We start from the raw sequence: 16,050 nt of genomic DNA, 5'->3' as shown, positions 1-16,050 counted from the left end.
CGGGGCAAGAGAGGAGAAGAAAGGGGGCAGAAGGGCCGTGCAAACCCAGCAGTGGGGGAAATGAGACACGGGGCGAGAGAGGAGAAGAAAGGGGGCAGAAGGGCCGTGCAAACCCAGCAGTGGGGGAAATGAGACACGGGGCGAGAGAGGAGAAGAAAGGGGGCAGACGGGCCGTGCAAACCCAGCAGTGGGGGAAATGAGACACGGGGCGAGAGAGGAAAAGAAAGGGGGCAGACGGGCCTGCAAACCCAGCAGTGGGGGAAATGAGACACGGGGCGAGAGAGGAGAAGAAAGGGGGCAGACGGGCCATGCAAACCCAGCAGTGGGGGAAATGAGACACGGGACGAGAGAGGAGAAGAAAGGGGGCAGAAGGGCCTGCAAACCCAGCAGTGGGGAAAATGAGACACGGGGCGAGAGAGGAGAAGAAAGGGGGCAGACGGGCCTTCCAGAAGTCAACCTCAGGCCCTGGAGCCAGGATGAATCTGAAGGGTGAGGGCAGAGGCCACAGAGATGGGAACAGGGAAAGGGAAGGAGACTGAGCCCCCAGTAATCCTAATAATAACAGCTACCATTCACTGGGGGTGTGCCAGGCATCACGAAACTGCTTCATTAACACTAGCTTACCCAGGTGAGAAGGAGGCACAGCTAGCACCATCTTATAGGAAGCATCTGAGCTTTGGAGAAGTCAAAAAACACTGCCCCAAGTGATACAGAGAATAAGAGATGCATCTGGGCCTCGTACCTGGGTCTCTAGCTCACCTCTCACTGGCTCTGAAGCAGCAGGCATGGAGGGTGGGAAGGAGGAGTGGATGGAAGTCACGGGGTGGGGAGGAGACCAAAGACCAGGCACAAGAACAGGCCTCCTAATTCCTAACTCTGCCTTCCACATCAGCATGCTCCTACTGGGATGGGATGTGACAAATAGCACTAGGGTGATGACTACGAGGTTGTTTGGTATCAATTAATGGCCTCACACAGGGCCTGCTGTCTGTTCATTCAATTAAGTGTGCAGACGATAAATGCTCAGGGATTCAGGGCACTGCCCCCTGCAAGTTGGGAAGTCAACAACCCAGCTGGCCCAGACTCCTAGGCTACTTTCTCCTACGTCTTGGCAGGGTGACCAGCCCAACAAGGAGTGACCCTTGAGGTCTCTCGTTGATGACAGCCAACAAAATGGGGGTGGCCACTGCTTCCACTGAGGTAGGTTGCCTCGTTTGTAAAAAAGCAGGTCATCGCAATAGCAAAAGCCAACCTATTCTGCCAGATTTGGGGGCTCCCTCAGAGCCACAAGTGTGCCTCTGAAAATTCCATGCAGTTGAGGGCAGGTGCCTCTGCAGGTGTCCAGGTCACTGGCATTGAGTGACCAACCTCTGCACTGACCCAGGGGTTTATAGGATAGATAGTGAGTAGCTGATCTAGCTCCTCACATGGGCATTTCAGGGCCATGCTGCTGCCCACCCCCACGAAGAGGTTGATCTTGAAATCCTTTCTCCATCCCACCCCAGACCCAAAGCATCACACCCTGAGTGAGACCCTCTCCTAGGCACTTGTTGAGGAGGGTACAGCCCCAGACCCTGGGGAAACCCTCACGCTGGGACAGACACAAGCCCCCAGGAGGGCCAGAGTGACTAGGCCAGGCCCAAAGGCCAGACTGCCCTCCATTCCCACACGCAGACTTTGTTGCTGCCTAGCAACCAGGCCAGTTCAGCAGCTCTCAGTTTAACAAGGTGTCTGCTGGAAGGACTAGGGATGGGGAGGGGTGCCTGTACCAGGCATCTCCAGGACTGCCAAGCCGACTGAACGGCCACTTGAAGGAGGGAAATAGGCTTGGGATGTTTTCCATTTCCACAGAGTTCCGCGGGAATTTTTCTGCGGGAATCTTAGCTGTCAGGAGCTGTGGTTTGGAAGAGGCTGAAGGACCACTGTCCCCACTCAGCTCCTCCACCCACAGGCCAAAAGCAATGGCCAAGCGGTGGGTCTCCATGAGTCTCTTGACTCATGGAACACACTGACCTCCTTAACCCTCTAGGTCACAGAGGGTTAATAAAGGGCCCATCCAAGGGAGAGTACCAATGTCCCTCCCTCCCATCAAGAGGCCCAGGCATCACCAAAGGTGGGGAGGAAATGCAACAATGGTTAACTATGGAACTTCAATGGGAGGAGGCCGGCGTGGGAGAGGCAGACCCGCACCTACCATCCAGCCCAGCCCACAGGGAACAGCCCTCCCTCGCAAGCCTGGGAAGGAGTCAGAAAATAGACTTTTGTTTTTCCACCGTGTGCTGGATATTTATAGACCAGGCCGCAGCGGGAGCTTCCATCCGGGTCACCCGGAGAGAAATGGACCAAGAGCTTCTCCACACCCAACCTGGAGCATTTCTAGGTTGAGTCGACCTGCCCTGTGCTAGGTGCTGGGAAGCTGGGCTGGGCCTGGGGCTCCGGTAGGAAGAGCGGCTGAGCTGAGGGAGCAGAATGGTATGCAGCCCTTCAGGCAGAGACTGCGTCCTGGCAGGGCGAGGGTGGGATCAATGTAAATCAATATTAATTGATGATGCTGCCTATGACGAAAGTGATGGAGCCTGGGCTGGAAATAGGACGCTCATCTCTGCCATGCCCGCAGCTAATTGGGCTCATTTCTCAACCAGGGCAGCTCAGTTCTGCCTGGGCGCTGGTGCCATCTCCACCAACTCAGCCAAAGCCCAGATGATTTGCATGCAAACTTCCCCCACCCCTCAACTCAGATGGGTTCCTTCCAGATGTCCCCAGGCACACCTGTGCTCAGGGATCCAGCTGTCCACATGCCAACACTCATCTTGTCCAGCTCCCCGGGGTAGAGTCTAGCCGACTTTGTCGGGGAAGCCCACTCAGTAGCTCACCTTGGATCCAGGGATACTCCCCTCAACAACCACCCTGTCTCTCGAGTGCCAAGGGGCTGCCCGAAACTCAGAACCTCCCAGTCCTAGTCCCCCAGCCTTGTCTGAAGGGCACTTGGGGCAGAACCTCCCAGGACACCACCACTCCAGCAATTCAGCCAATTCCTCCTGGAAGTGGACTGCTGCAGGGAGGGGGTTACCTCCGTTTGGAAGCCCTCCACTAGAATGGCAACGAGCAGGTTGAAGAGCACATAGTTGCCGAAGGTCATGAGGGCGATGAAGTAAAGGGCAGCCCAGGATGATGTGGAGGCCATTCCGTTGTAGAGCACCTTGTTCCAGTCCTCCTGAGTCAGGATCTGTGGACCGAGGAAGGGAGTCAGGGCCTTTACCAGGGCACCCCCACCACCCTGCCCACCCTCTCCTGTTGCCCTTGCACCTGAAAGACCGTGACGATGGCCCAGAGCAGGGAGTCAAAATTCTTCCGGTCTGGCAGCGTGTCCCCATCCCGCTCAGATGCAAATTTGCAGCCGAAGAGATGCATACCCAGGATGCTGAAGACACAGGAGCCGCGAGACGGGGGTCAGGGCCCCAGAAACCCCTGCCCCTCAGGCCCTCATCCCGCTGGCATGGATGCCGCGCCTGCCCTCACCTGAAGATGAAGATGAAGAGCATGAGCAGCATGCAGAAGGTGGCCACGTTGTCCATGGTCTTCATGAGCACCACAAGCTGCCGCTGCAGCGCCGGCAAGAAGCGCACCAGCTTCAGCACCCGCATCAGGCGGAAGGTCCGCAGCACCGACAGGCCGCCCCCCTGCTGGCCCACGATCTCCCACACGCTGCAGGGGGCGGGGGGTGGGGGCGGAGCCAGAGCCTGAGCCTGAGGCCTCTGCATGCTCACTTTCCCCCCACACCACCCACTGGGAGGGCTCAGCAGCACCTGAGGGTCTGGCCTGGCCAGAACTGAGAAAGTGGGCTCTGAGGGAAACTTGGGTCTCTAGGCAGGAGCTCCAAGAGGCAAGGGTCAGGGTGACAGCTCCCTCCCTCCCCGCTCTCCCCTCCGGGCCAGTCCTCTCCCTCCATCAGCCAAAGCAACAGCCTCAAGTTATGGAATGTTTGCTTTGTTCTCTTCTAATGAAATCTAAAGCCAATTCCAAAAAGCAATAAAGCAGCTCTTCTGGCCCAGGGCCTGAGGCAGTGGCGGGGGGAACAGTGGAACACTTTCCCAAGGTCTTGGAAACCCTAAAGCAAGTTGCCAGCGAGCGTGACAGTCTCCAAGCACTTTGTAAGCAGGGACAGCTGGCTGGGCCTTACACCTCCTCCAACTCTTCGCCAAAGCCAACTCCCTGGTCTTTGCCCACCCCAGACCTGCATGGGGTCAAGGACAAGGAGTGGAAATGAGAGCAGAGATTTCAGAGGAGCCTGGCCAAAGCAGATGGAAGACCATGTTCTGTGTGAGCAAGGGAGGGCGAGAGAGAGTGTGGTATGCGCTGCGAGGGGCACAGAGAACCCCCAGCTAGGGGAGCAGGGGGCCTCTGGGTCAGTGGGGCCTGATTCCAGGCCCAGAGGGGCAGGGTGTGTGGCTCCTCACCCCAAGCTACCCCAAGGGCATTCCTCAGGCAAGAGGCAGCAGAGGGGCAGTCATACCTGATGACGACAATGACGCCATCAAAGATGTTGTAGGGGTTCTTAATGTAGCCAAAGGGGCCATACACTAGCAGCTTCAGCAGCATCTCCAGGGCAAAGAGGCTGGTGAAGACGATGTTGCTGATTTCCAGGGCATTGGTGAGCTCCTCAGGCTAGAAGACAGAGTGGACCATGAAGTAGCAGAGGCTTGTCCCTGAGCCCCTCATCCCAGTGCTCAAAAACACCTGGCCTTCCTACACATCCAGGAGCAGGAACAGCAAGCCAGGGGGTGGGGTGGGGGTTGGGAGAGGGTGGTAGGGGTGCTGAATGCTCAGGCTAATGGGGAGGACGCTCCCCAGAAGCGTCCATAAGACAATGCACTCAGGGGTGGCCAGTGCACAAAGCCCCCAGCCTCTGGTTATTTTCAGCTGAGTCTCAGATCCTGGGGCCACAGGCTCGCTGGAGGCCTATGCTGTGGGTTCCACCCACTTCCTACTGGGTGCTCCGAGACCCAGCCCGTCCTGCGCTGTCATGTCAGCTCAGCAGGCCCAGGCCAGCAGCGCACTGATGCTGGTGGACACCAGAGGGTGATTGCCAAGGCCTCATACACACAGCCACACACGAAGTCACATGTTCTCCACAATTACTCTGTGGACTTGGCAGCATTCTCTTGGACAACTGTTGGCAACATTATTTCCTTCCAGACACACACGCACTGCACACACGTACACACAAACACATACATGCACACACACACGTGTACACAAACACACAAACAAGCATGTACATACAAACACACCCATGAGCAGACGGGAGATCCCCAAGAAAGATGTCACACATGAGGTGGCACCTGGAGCTGCTCCCTGAGACTGGGACACCGGGCTCAATTCTCAGCCTATCCTGTCAAATCACTGTGTGACCTTTAGCAAGATCCTTCATCTCTCTGGTCAAATGTAAAACACTAGAAGTAGTTAATACTCCTACCCAGGGTCTGAGATTAGGACAGCGAACACGTACTAGAGAGGTCATCAGATTTAATGACAAACTCTACTTCATTTGCTATTCTAGCACAGAATATTAAGTACCTCCTCCCTCTTAATATGGTGGCTCAGTGGCAAAGAATCTGCCTGCCAATGTGGGTGCCCCGGGAGATGCAGGTTCAATCCCTGGGTTGGGAAGATCCCCTGGAGGAGGAAATGGCAACCCACTCCAGTATTGCTGCTGAGATAATCCCATGGGCAGAGGACCCTGGCAGGCTATAGTCCATGGGGTCACAAAGAATCGGACATGACTGAGTGACTGAGCATCCCTCTTAATATTAAGTCCCTACCATATAATCCACCAGGCAGGCAAAAACATGCCAGCAATGCTCCCTGCCTCCTAGGAGTTCAGAGTCTAGCTGGAAACAAATCATACACACACGAAACAGTTGAATAACCACAAGAGGCCTTAGATGTTTTGGTGCCAAAATAAATTATCCAGATAGTAAATCCAGGAGTTCAGAGGAGAGAAGGTAAGTGAGGAACACACTGGGAAAGCCTTGGTTGGGAGACAGCACTTGAAATGAACTCTGAGGCTGAATGGGGTCTCTCCAAGCAGAGAGGAGCGGAAGGCATCACAGGGCTGAGCACAGGGAATGAGCCATGTCAGGGGAGAAAGGGAGGCCCAACCTGGTTGATGACCGAAGCTGCAGAGTGAAATATGATTGGCTCGATGGAGCCTACTGCCCACCTGATGAGGTGTTTTGATCACCCCCAAAGCCTAAGGTGCATACTAGCTACTCTAGAAGTTTGAATAAATAACCAGTGAAGTCCTTAGTCCATCAGACACTTCCCTCTGTTTACCCAGCTGCCTCATCTGGCCAGCTACCCAGGTAGGTCACCCAAGCATGGAGTCAGGCCCTGGGTACCACCAAATATATCTTAATAGGCCCCATCTATGCGGCCAGCCTGGGTGAGAAGTGGGAGAGGTGGTAGGCTGGGCCTTCTGACTGGCAGGTGAGGGGCATTTGAGGGGTCAATGGCTTCTCAGAAGGAGAGAAGTTTTCAGCCCACGCATGGATTCTCTCCAGAGACGGGTCTGGGGAGCTGAGCCAGGGTCAGCTGGCAGGGCCGAGAGCCACCTGTCCAGAGACTGAGTAACTGCCATGTTGCTCCAGCAGATCTCAAGTGAGAGTTTGCCCCCCAGACTGTGAGTGGGGGCAGTGCCACCTGACTTGGCAAGTGGGGTCACAGAGGACCACAGCGCAGGGGAAGGGGCCACAGTCAGGACAGCTAAAGCCCAGGGCTCAGGCCCCTCCGTGACTAAGTGGATCTCCCACCTTCTACTCCCAAGTCTAGTCTGTCAGAAGGCTGTGGTCAGTGAACCTGCCTCTCTGTCACTCTGCCATCTACCCAGTTGTCCATTCTTGGATTTGATAAAGATGGTAAGCGCAGGCCACATGGGTATGACACTCTGTGGGTCTCACCTCGTATCATCCACACAACAACATTCCCCTTCCACATCTTGCAGATAAGCACAAGAGGCCAAAAGATGATGCACGGCCAGTACAAAGTCACAGGATGGGGAGAGCCAGGGAGTGGGACCCAATCCCACCTTACTCTGACTCCAAGAAGACTAGGCAGACAGGATCCAAAGGTGACAGTGAGGGGCCCATGAATCCAGATACATGGATGGACTGAATATGTAAAGTGTCTTCTTAGGTATATAAATTATATTTCACATGAATGCAGAGGCATTAATAAAGAACAAGTCTGAAAGTATAACTGAGGCATACACATATCATGGGTATAGTTTAGAGCACATAAATTAACCATCAAAAAAAGCCACCAAAGACAAAACTTAATAAAATGGTGAAAACACGATAGCTTTTGGTATCATGTATTTACTTCATTAGTGAATCCGTGAAGTACAACCAGGCGTGTAGGGAGAGGGGTGTTCTCACTGCTTCCTGATGTTGTCTACACGGCTGGTGGCAGTCTGTACCTGAGGGCTCATAGATACACACAGACACACACACTCCCGCCAGCACCCCAACCTACAGCCTCATCAGAAGGATGGTGCAGGCTCCCCGAAGGCCTGTGTCACTGCTCTCCTCGAGGGGTGGCGGCAAAGGCCGGGGCTCCAGCCTGCCCAGCCAGGAGGCGCCAGGACTGAAGGAGCAGGTAGGAAGGAGGGCCTGGCTGGCACTCTCCCCCGGCCTTCGCTTGCTCTACAAACTTATGGGCAACGCCTGTTCCCTTCCAGGGCCCCGAATTGCCTGTGATCCATGGGAAAAAAGCGCTCTTTTCTCAGACAGCCAGGTCTGCCCAAGTTACTAAATCGGAAGCTGGGAATGTTCTGCAAATGCAGGACGAGGACGCAGAGACACAATCTTAGCAACACCGTTGCCCCAGGGACCAGAGCCGTGATCAGTCACTGCAGCTGCAAAGGGGCAGAGGGGATGCCAACTCTGACTAGTGCCGCCCACAGGCCCTGCACCGCCAAGCCCTTCCTCCCAGAAGTTTCCTCCCTGCTCACACCAGATAAGGGAGGGACGTAGGCTTCCTTGACGGCAAGGAGACTGAGGTTCCGAGATGTGGTGACTTGATGGAGGTCATATCGCTTGCTTAGAAAGGCCCACCTGCACTGCCTCCACATCTCTCCATGCACACACCCAGACCGCCGGCACAAACTCATACAAGCCCCTCAGGCTGCCAGGAAGTCCTTTTTCTGGTCTAGACTGCATCCTCCCTCCTGTTCAAGGAGGTCAAGACCCAGTGGGCGTTTCTGCGCGTGGAGGCCAGGCAGCTTGAGGGTCTCACCCAGAGGCCCCAGGCTCTTCTCTATGTGACGCTAACTGTATATCTCCCATCTCCCAGTGCTTCCCCTCCCCTCAGCCTGTCAGCCTGGAGTAACTGGGCCCCAGGTAAGCTGCTCAATACTTCCCAGCACCAGGACTCCCCTGAAACCCAGAGCACCTTTATCCACTAACCCTTAAAGTGCCCATGGTGTGTGCAACCCTGCTAAGAGGTGGGGCTCAACCTGAGTGCAAGAGGCCTGCCAACTCGGAGACTTTCCACCTGGGTGACCTAGGCAAGTCCTTAACCTTGCTGGTTCCCAGTGGTCTCTTCTATTAAACAGGGTAACACCCCTTTGTGGCCAGGCTGCTCCGCCCTGTGGAAACACCCAGGCCAGAGTCCTGCTCCAGTGGCCCCGTGGGCACTGACAGCGGCAGCGGTCCTCACATGTGGTAGAACAGAGTGCCTGCAGTCTGAAGCGAAGCACCATGTGGAGGCAGACACCAGAAGGGCCCCAGGAACTCAAACCAGCTGAGGTCAGTGGGCCAGTGGGGAGAAGGCAGGGGGAGGAGAACCGCCGTGGAAGGTATCCCTGGCTGGCCAGGGGGCGTGAGCAAAGGAGCAGAGGGAGGAATGTGCAGGGAATCCTCCAGGACCGAGGATCAAGTGTCTGCCCTGGTCAGAGGGTGGGAGGGGCCTCTGGGCATCAAGGCTGCCAGGTGGGCAGGGCCAGCCAGAATGGCCTTGACTCTGCTCCATGGCTTGCCTCAGGCTGGACTTGCCTCTGCCCATGATCTTCTCGGGGGAGGGAGGAGGTGTGCAAAATGGTATATTAAGAAGATTAATCCACTGCAGTGGTGGCAGCCTGCGGATGGCTTGGAGAGACGAAGAGACTGCGAGCGACTAGGGGATACTGCAGTGGTCCAGGCGGGAGGCCTGAGAGCCGGCTCTGACAGACAGGGATATGCCTTTTGCAGGGAGAGTGCAGGTGGGGACAAGCCCGACCAGAACTGAGGGGGGTCACCCTGGCCCTGCCAGATGCCATCCTCATTCCCTACCTCCTCTGAGGCCACCTGTCCCTGGGACCCTGGAACCTCTGCTCCCCAGTTCTGGCTCCTCGGCTCGCCTCACCTCTATTTTTGACAATTCTGTGCCACTTTCACACTCAAAAGAGGTGGCACAGGTGGGCCACAGTGATGGGGCAATGGCCACTGGGTCAGCGGGACCTCAGCCCTTTTCCTCCTCCAAGGAGGTGTGGGAAGTCAGGGACGCCTGGGCAGCAGGAGGTTTCTGGGAGACCTCACAGGCCTCATCACACAGACCACGGCCTTGCTCCTCGCCGTCCCCCTGGAGGGGCCTCCCAGCATGTTTTCTAGCCCCTCTAGGCCCCCTTGTTAGGGGTCATTGTGCTTCAGTACCTCATAACCAGGGATGACTTTAGTGTCTCTGCATGGTCTCCTGCCAGCTCCCCAGAGCCACCCCGGGGGACACGCAAGCTAAGTAGGCACAGGACACCACCGCAGTGCTCGCTCAGCCTGAGAGTCAGCCCAAGCTTCTGTGACTTCAACTTCTGAAGCTATGGCCCCTGCCCCTCATTCGCCTGTACAACCTCTCTATCCAGTTGTGGTGGACCATCTAAAGGCTGCCCTCAGGCCACAGGTCTCAGAGGGTTCCTGTCCAGTCCAGGTTAGTCCCCCCTCCCCCAAGCCCGCCTCTTTGCTGCAACTGTCAAATTGCTGAGCTTTGCTATTTACGAACCCGTGCTGACTGGACAGGGAAATACCCTACTGGGGCCCCAGGGTTGCTCTGTGCCTGTACGCGTGGTCCTCATTGTTGGGTCTCCGTCTTTCAGCCCAAGAGCTGCTTCAGAACTTCCTCCCCTAGGCCTCCATCCCACTTCCAACCTGGCCTCTTGCTTCCTGGGGCTTCACTTCCCTCCCCCAGACAGCTCTGCATCCTGCAACCTACTCGTCTCTCTTCCCACCTGGAAAGGAGCCAGGGCCTCCTCCACCTGGACCTTCACCCACACCCTGGCTCCCCTGGGCTCCATCTCATCAGCTGTCCCTGTTTCCTCACGTCTGCAATATCCCTTCCCCTGCCTAAAAGCTGAAACCTTCACATGGATCCAGGCCTGTTCACCCCTGAACCCTGGGCCCCACCACCCCAGCTCTCTCCAAGGACCCTCTTCCCAGTCTTCAACTTCTGGATGCCTGAACAATACCTGGGCCTGCACCAGCCTCCCTGCCTGTGGCCACCTCCCTCTACTTCCCTGACTCTCTGCTGGCCATTTCCTGCCCTCTTCTCCCTCTCCCCTGCCTTTCTTCCCTCAGGCCAACATTCCTCAGAGTTCAGTAGAGCCCACTTCCTTCCCTGGGCTCTCCTGCTCCGTCTCCTGCACTCCCACCTTTCCGGCTGTCACCAGGGTGTGGACGACACAAAACAATCTCCCTCCAAGCCTTGGCTCTTCACCCAGAGAGCCAACCTGCCTGATAGCCTTCCCAGGATGGCCCACAGCCAGCTCAAATGCAGCACATCCAAAACAAACCCTCTCACCTCCTCTCCCAAACCTGTTCCTTCCCCAGCTTCCTGGTTCCATGGACTTCCCTCTCCAGGATTCCATCTTGCAACCAGGAGTTGTCTAGGACTTACGCCTGCCCGTCATCCCTCTGGCAGCAGGTGCCTGGGCCCGCAGACCTTGCCAATGGAATGGCTGTGCCCCACCCACTAGTTCTATTTCCCCTTCACATCCTGGGGGCCCTCCTTGCCTCTGATCTGGACGATAGAAATAGTCTCTGGGTCCCACCCCCAAGCCAGCCCACACCTCCTGGAAGCTCCAGATTCAAGAGCACTGCTGGATTCACTTCAAGAGCCCCTGCTCAGATAACTTGGGGTGGAGTGGGGGAGGCTATATGATGGTCCTTCAGAGCATCCCATGCCTCTGTGTGCATTCCCAGGCCAGGCTGCCAGAATTCTCCCCAATCCCTCCACCAGACCCCTCTGCTCCTGGCCTCAGCTGTCAGTAACACTTTTCTTTCAAGGCCACTCTCACAAGACACCTCCTTCAGGAAGCCCTCCAAAATCCTTGACCCGGGTGTGAGCTCTCTTCTGTCCCCAGAAATCTCCTTTACGGCATTTGGCATAATCAAGCAGAATGACTTTTCTGCTGGAACCTGTTTCTTTGGAGCTCCTGGCACTTCCCATACCCCCAGTCTATTATTCTCTTCAAATGTGCTGTGCACAGGAGGCACCCCCCATGTTTGATGAATTGGGAGAGCCGTAGAGCCAGAGGATGTCCCCTTTAGCAGGCCATCTCTAGAAAAGCACCCTTCTCCCTCCCACACGTGGAGAACCTTTGAAAGTCTGGGCCCAGGGCAACTGTAAGAGATTGTCCTCCAAAGTCTTATGTGGCCTGTAGTCCCAGCTCTTCTGTCTGCAGGCCAAGGACTCCTGGGAGGCCCAAGGAATAGGTCAGGTGTCTGTAAACTCCCATCCTCGAAGTCCGCACTGGGGTATCCATGCGTATGTCTATCTTTTAGAGAGATGGCCCTAGCTTTAAACAGAATCCAAAAGGAGTTTGTGAATCCCCTCAAAGTTAAGACCTACCACATATGGTCTCTTCCTCACCCTACCCCACCCCAGCCTCCCTTGCCTTGAACAGCTGACCTCACTCACTTATAAATAGAAACCCTCCCTGAACATGTATCTAGAGCAACAGGGTGGGCCCAGAGTCTGAGAAACGAGCAGGAGAATCACCTGCCCTGTCCTCTCGGGCCTGAAAGACTGTCTATTCTGGACCCTCCCTCTCTCTTCTCTGCAGCCCAGGATACCAGTGGGCTGTATGCCCTCCACCCCCCGCTGCTGTTGGCTCTCTTCTAGAGCATGAGGTTGGCTCCAACTCTCAGCAATCCAGAACTAGGAAGGAAGGTGATTACGAAGTTCCTGTGTCCTGAAGACCTCATCCTCCTGGAAGGCCTTGCCCCCATGCATACCCAGCCAGACAGGTTCCAGGAGACACCTCTCTTCTGCACTCCAAAGACACCCTGGGCATCCCACAGGCAGTTTGCAAGCAATGCCCTCCAGCCCAAATATGCACAGGCCCCAGTGCTCCTCCCAGAAGCAGAAACCTGGGTGTCATCCTTGCTGCCACCTCACAAATATCCAACTGGAGTTGAGTTCTACAGATTCAGCCACTGCCAGCTCTTCCCAGCATGCTTCTCTCTGTCTCCAGGGACAAGGTATATGAACTGGCTGGATTATGGCAGTAGCTCTCTCCTTGGCCTCCCTGCCTCCCGTCTGTCACTCCCTTCTGCTCCCCACATGGCTTCTGGAAGACTTTTGATACAATACAAACACATACCATGGACTTGCTTAAAACCTTTGTTGGCACCCTATCACCTTCAGGATAAAATCCAAACTCTATCCTATTCCTCTCAGGACCTGGCTCTGAGCTTTTTCCAATCTCATCTCTTGTTGTTTGCCATCCCAGCCCCAACCCAGTGCCAATTCACTCTGAACTCCTTATAAATCTCTCTGTTTTGGGGTCTGGTGCTTCCGGTCCTCCCCTATGCTGTGCCCTACCCTCCACCCTTTGCTAGCTACATCCCACTTTCCATTCAAACTCAGCTCACAGATCATAACCTATGGAAGCCCTTCGTGAATCCTTTCCCCAGTCTGGGTCACGGGTGACTCCTCTGAGCATCCCTTCCAAGCAGGCACTACATCAAGTAAGTGTGACTGCTTATTTGTTGTGGGGTCTTTGAGAGGAAGGACAGAGTGCCTTGGCCCAGTGTTGTACTGGAACGTCTGGTTATGCACGTCTCTTCCCAACTCCGCATGCAGTGACATCACATTGGGAGTTTGAAGCCAGCCACAGTGGGAGCATTTGCACCATGGAAAATGGTGAACACTGCAAATACCACAAATCAGGACCTTTTTTCTTTTTAAAGGGCTGGTTATTAAACATTTACTAGCATGCCACTGCTTAGGCCCAACTCTGATGCCCAGAAAACGTGTGTGGAATGGATGGATGGACAGATGGGTGGTTCACAGCTTCCCTGTTCCGCGTTCTGCCCCTAGTGGGTAGGGCACACACATGATTATACTTCTGACCTCAAGTCATAGCCCTGCTCCCTTCTCAGAGTCCTGGGTCTTTGTCCTCCTCACCAGTCTCTCTGAACGTACCAGCCCTGCCACTTTGCCACCAGCTAGTGGGTTAAGGGGTGGGGAAAGCAGGACGGTGTGAACAACATAGGGTTCGCCTTGGGTAGGGTGGGGTATGACAAGAGTGCTTCCTCAGTCAAGAGCTTGGTAGAGTGCAGCTGGAGTATCTCTGTTCTTGACAGGAAAACTGAATGAAGGGTAAGGTTGGTGACGGTGGGAGAGGACAGGGTTGGAAAGAGGGTTGGGCTCCTCCTCCAGGGAAGCACCAGCAATACCCTCTCCAGTGCCCCTCAGTCTGATCAATACCAGAATCGATGGACACAACTGCCTCATTACGAGCGCCGTGGGGAAACCCTGAGCCTCTGGCCTCACCTCTGTCAGCATCTGCAGATGCTCTTCCTTGCTGTGTCTCTCAGCTCTCTTGCTCAGCTGGCTCCTCCTCTCCTCCATTTGAGGCTCCATCAGAGCCTCTGTCTCCGGTCACTGCCCGGGCTGTTCCTGTTTGCATCCAGATCTCAGTCTGTCTTTGGCTTCCTCTCCATAACTGTCTCTGTCGCCCCTACATCTCTGTGCCTCCGCTTGTCTCTGTCTCCTCCCCCGAGTCTCCACCTCCCTCTCTATATCTCTGACCATCTCATCTCTGTGTCCCCCACCCCCTCGCCCCCTGCCCAGGTCTCCATCCCACTCTCTCTGCCCTCATCTCCCCATCTCTGTCTCTCCCTTTCTCTTTCTGTCTCCCTCTGTGTCTTTTGGCCTCCATGTCTCCTTGCGCTTTTCCCTGCCCCCAACCCCCAAGCCTGCTCAGGCTCCAGGACCCAGATGGCGGGACATTCACGCCATAGTGCCTATAAGCACAGGGCCATGGCTGCTTCTGGGATTTCCTCCCACCCCCAGCCCCTGAGCCTGCTGGGCCGCAGTCAGTCATCTGCCTGGCCTGCTGGGGACTCCCACTCACCCCATGGGGGCCTTAGCAACCAGGTACTGGGACAAACTCTTCCCTGGAGCACACACTGTGCCACCACTGAGTAGGACTCCCTGCTGCTGAAGGCTTCAGAGGCTGTCCCCCGCTCTCCTCGGGAACTTGGGTAAGGAGATGCTGCAATCTTCCCTGACTTATTGCTGTTATTTCTTCCCCAAGGGGGTGTCTTTCTTGATGTCTAACTGAAAGCCCTCTTGCTGCAGCTTCATCTGGCCTCTGTCTCTGTGACTCAGCTTCTTTCCAGCCTAGTCAAATCCTCCATCAGCAGCGGAGGAGGCACCCCCTGGGGAAGGGGCATCTGACCATGGCCAGAACTGGGGTGAGGGAAAGGAGGCTGAGGTTCAGGCTTGGGAGCCGGCATAATGGGAGATTAAGAATTGCCATTACCTGGATCATGCCCTAGCAGCCTGGCAGAGCAGAGGACCCCTTCCCCAGAGGTTGGCTGAGCAGGCGTGAGCACACATACACACGCTCCATGCAGCCAGACACAACACACCCATAAAAATGCCACTGCTGACCCTGCAGCCAGCGTCCTGCCCCACCTCCACTTCCCCCCACCTTACCCAAGGTGGGACCCAAGTTGTCCACACTCTCTGCTTTCCCCACGCCAAGAAAGGAACAGGGTATAGCCAGTTGGGTGGGGGTCACGACACAAAAGGAAGGGGTGTCAATACGGTATGATGATGATGGGGAAAGGGCTGGGGCTGGGGTGCACTCGGCTGGACAGGGCAATTGGGGTAGGAACTGAGTGGGGTGGATGGTAAGGGGATTCAGAACCCCCTAAAAAGTGAACATCACACGTTTGTTCCAGCCCGGGTTTGGACCTAGGATACCCCACCTCAACTGAGACTGAGTGCATTCCCTGCACTCCTCAGTGGGCACGCCTCCCCGTGGCTACCCCGCCCCTGCCACACCGTGCACACATGCACACACGTGTGCGCCCACTCCACACCTCTGGCTCCCACATGCTTCTGCCCACGAGTTGAGGGGTTGGGGCAGTGCCTGGCTCCCGTCTACAGCGGGCTCTAGCAGCCCTGACTCTCCCCCAGGACAGTGAGAACAGAGAGAGGAGAAGAGCACAGAGAACCTGGGAACCACAGTGCCTGCCTGCTGGCCTCCCTCCTTCCTCAAGAATCCACCAAGGGGGTGACCTCGAAGGCCATCTGGGGGAAGGGCTGACTTCTGAGAGATCCTGTGGGGGGTGCAGCCACAGCCATTTGTGAGGCCCTATGATACCTGCTCCCATCTCCAGTGTGGGAGTCGGGGGTCAGTGGAGTTCCCCAGGCCACCCCTTCTGTTTCTGCACAGCTCTGAGAGAGAAAACAGCCTCTTCAATGCTTCAGCCCAAATCACATTGCTTGCAGCTATTGACCCCACAAAATAAGCCTGCTCCCTCTTCCACATGACAGCCCTTCAAATATCTGAAGACAGCTCGCCTGTCCCTGCTGAGCCTCCTTTTCTCCTGACTAAACATCCTGGTTCTTAGAACGATTCCTCAAACGCAAAAGTTTCAAGTCCCCTCACCATGCTGAGAGCTCTCCTCTACCCAGCAGCGCCCTCCTCGCTTGCAGCACGGCTCCCAGAACAGAGGTCTGAAGCAGATGGCCACCCTCTCTACCCTCCCCAGGTGCCGGCTCCAG

At 55.8% G+C, this 16,050-nt stretch overlaps 1 protein-coding gene across 27 annotated transcripts in view; it reads right to left on the bottom strand.

Moving 5' to 3' along the window:
* CACNA1G (calcium voltage-gated channel subunit alpha1 G) overlaps window positions 1–16,050 on the bottom strand; it is a 62,260-nt gene that overhangs the window by 28,919 nt on the left and 17,291 nt on the right. For all 27 annotated transcript variants that reach the window (XM_055580009.1, XM_055580002.1, XM_055580005.1 and 24 more), the window contains exons 10-13: window positions 4,514–4,665; window positions 3,520–3,705; window positions 3,307–3,421; window positions 3,071–3,226 (exon numbers count right to left, since the gene is read on the bottom strand). In XM_055580009.1, coding sequence (XP_055435984.1) covers window positions 3,071–3,226; window positions 3,307–3,421; window positions 3,520–3,705; window positions 4,514–4,665 — 609 coding nt within the window. The remainder of the gene's footprint in view (window positions 1–3,070; window positions 3,227–3,306; window positions 3,422–3,519; window positions 3,706–4,513; window positions 4,666–16,050) is intronic.

Source organism: Bubalus kerabau, chromosome 4, assembly GCF_029407905.1.
Source record: "Bubalus kerabau isolate K-KA32 ecotype Philippines breed swamp buffalo chromosome 4, PCC_UOA_SB_1v2, whole genome shotgun sequence".
NCBI classification, from domain to species: domain Eukaryota; kingdom Metazoa; phylum Chordata; class Mammalia; order Artiodactyla; family Bovidae; genus Bubalus; species Bubalus kerabau.
Note: the sequence above shows the minus strand (reverse complement) of the source record. Positions and strands in the feature narration are given on the sequence as shown.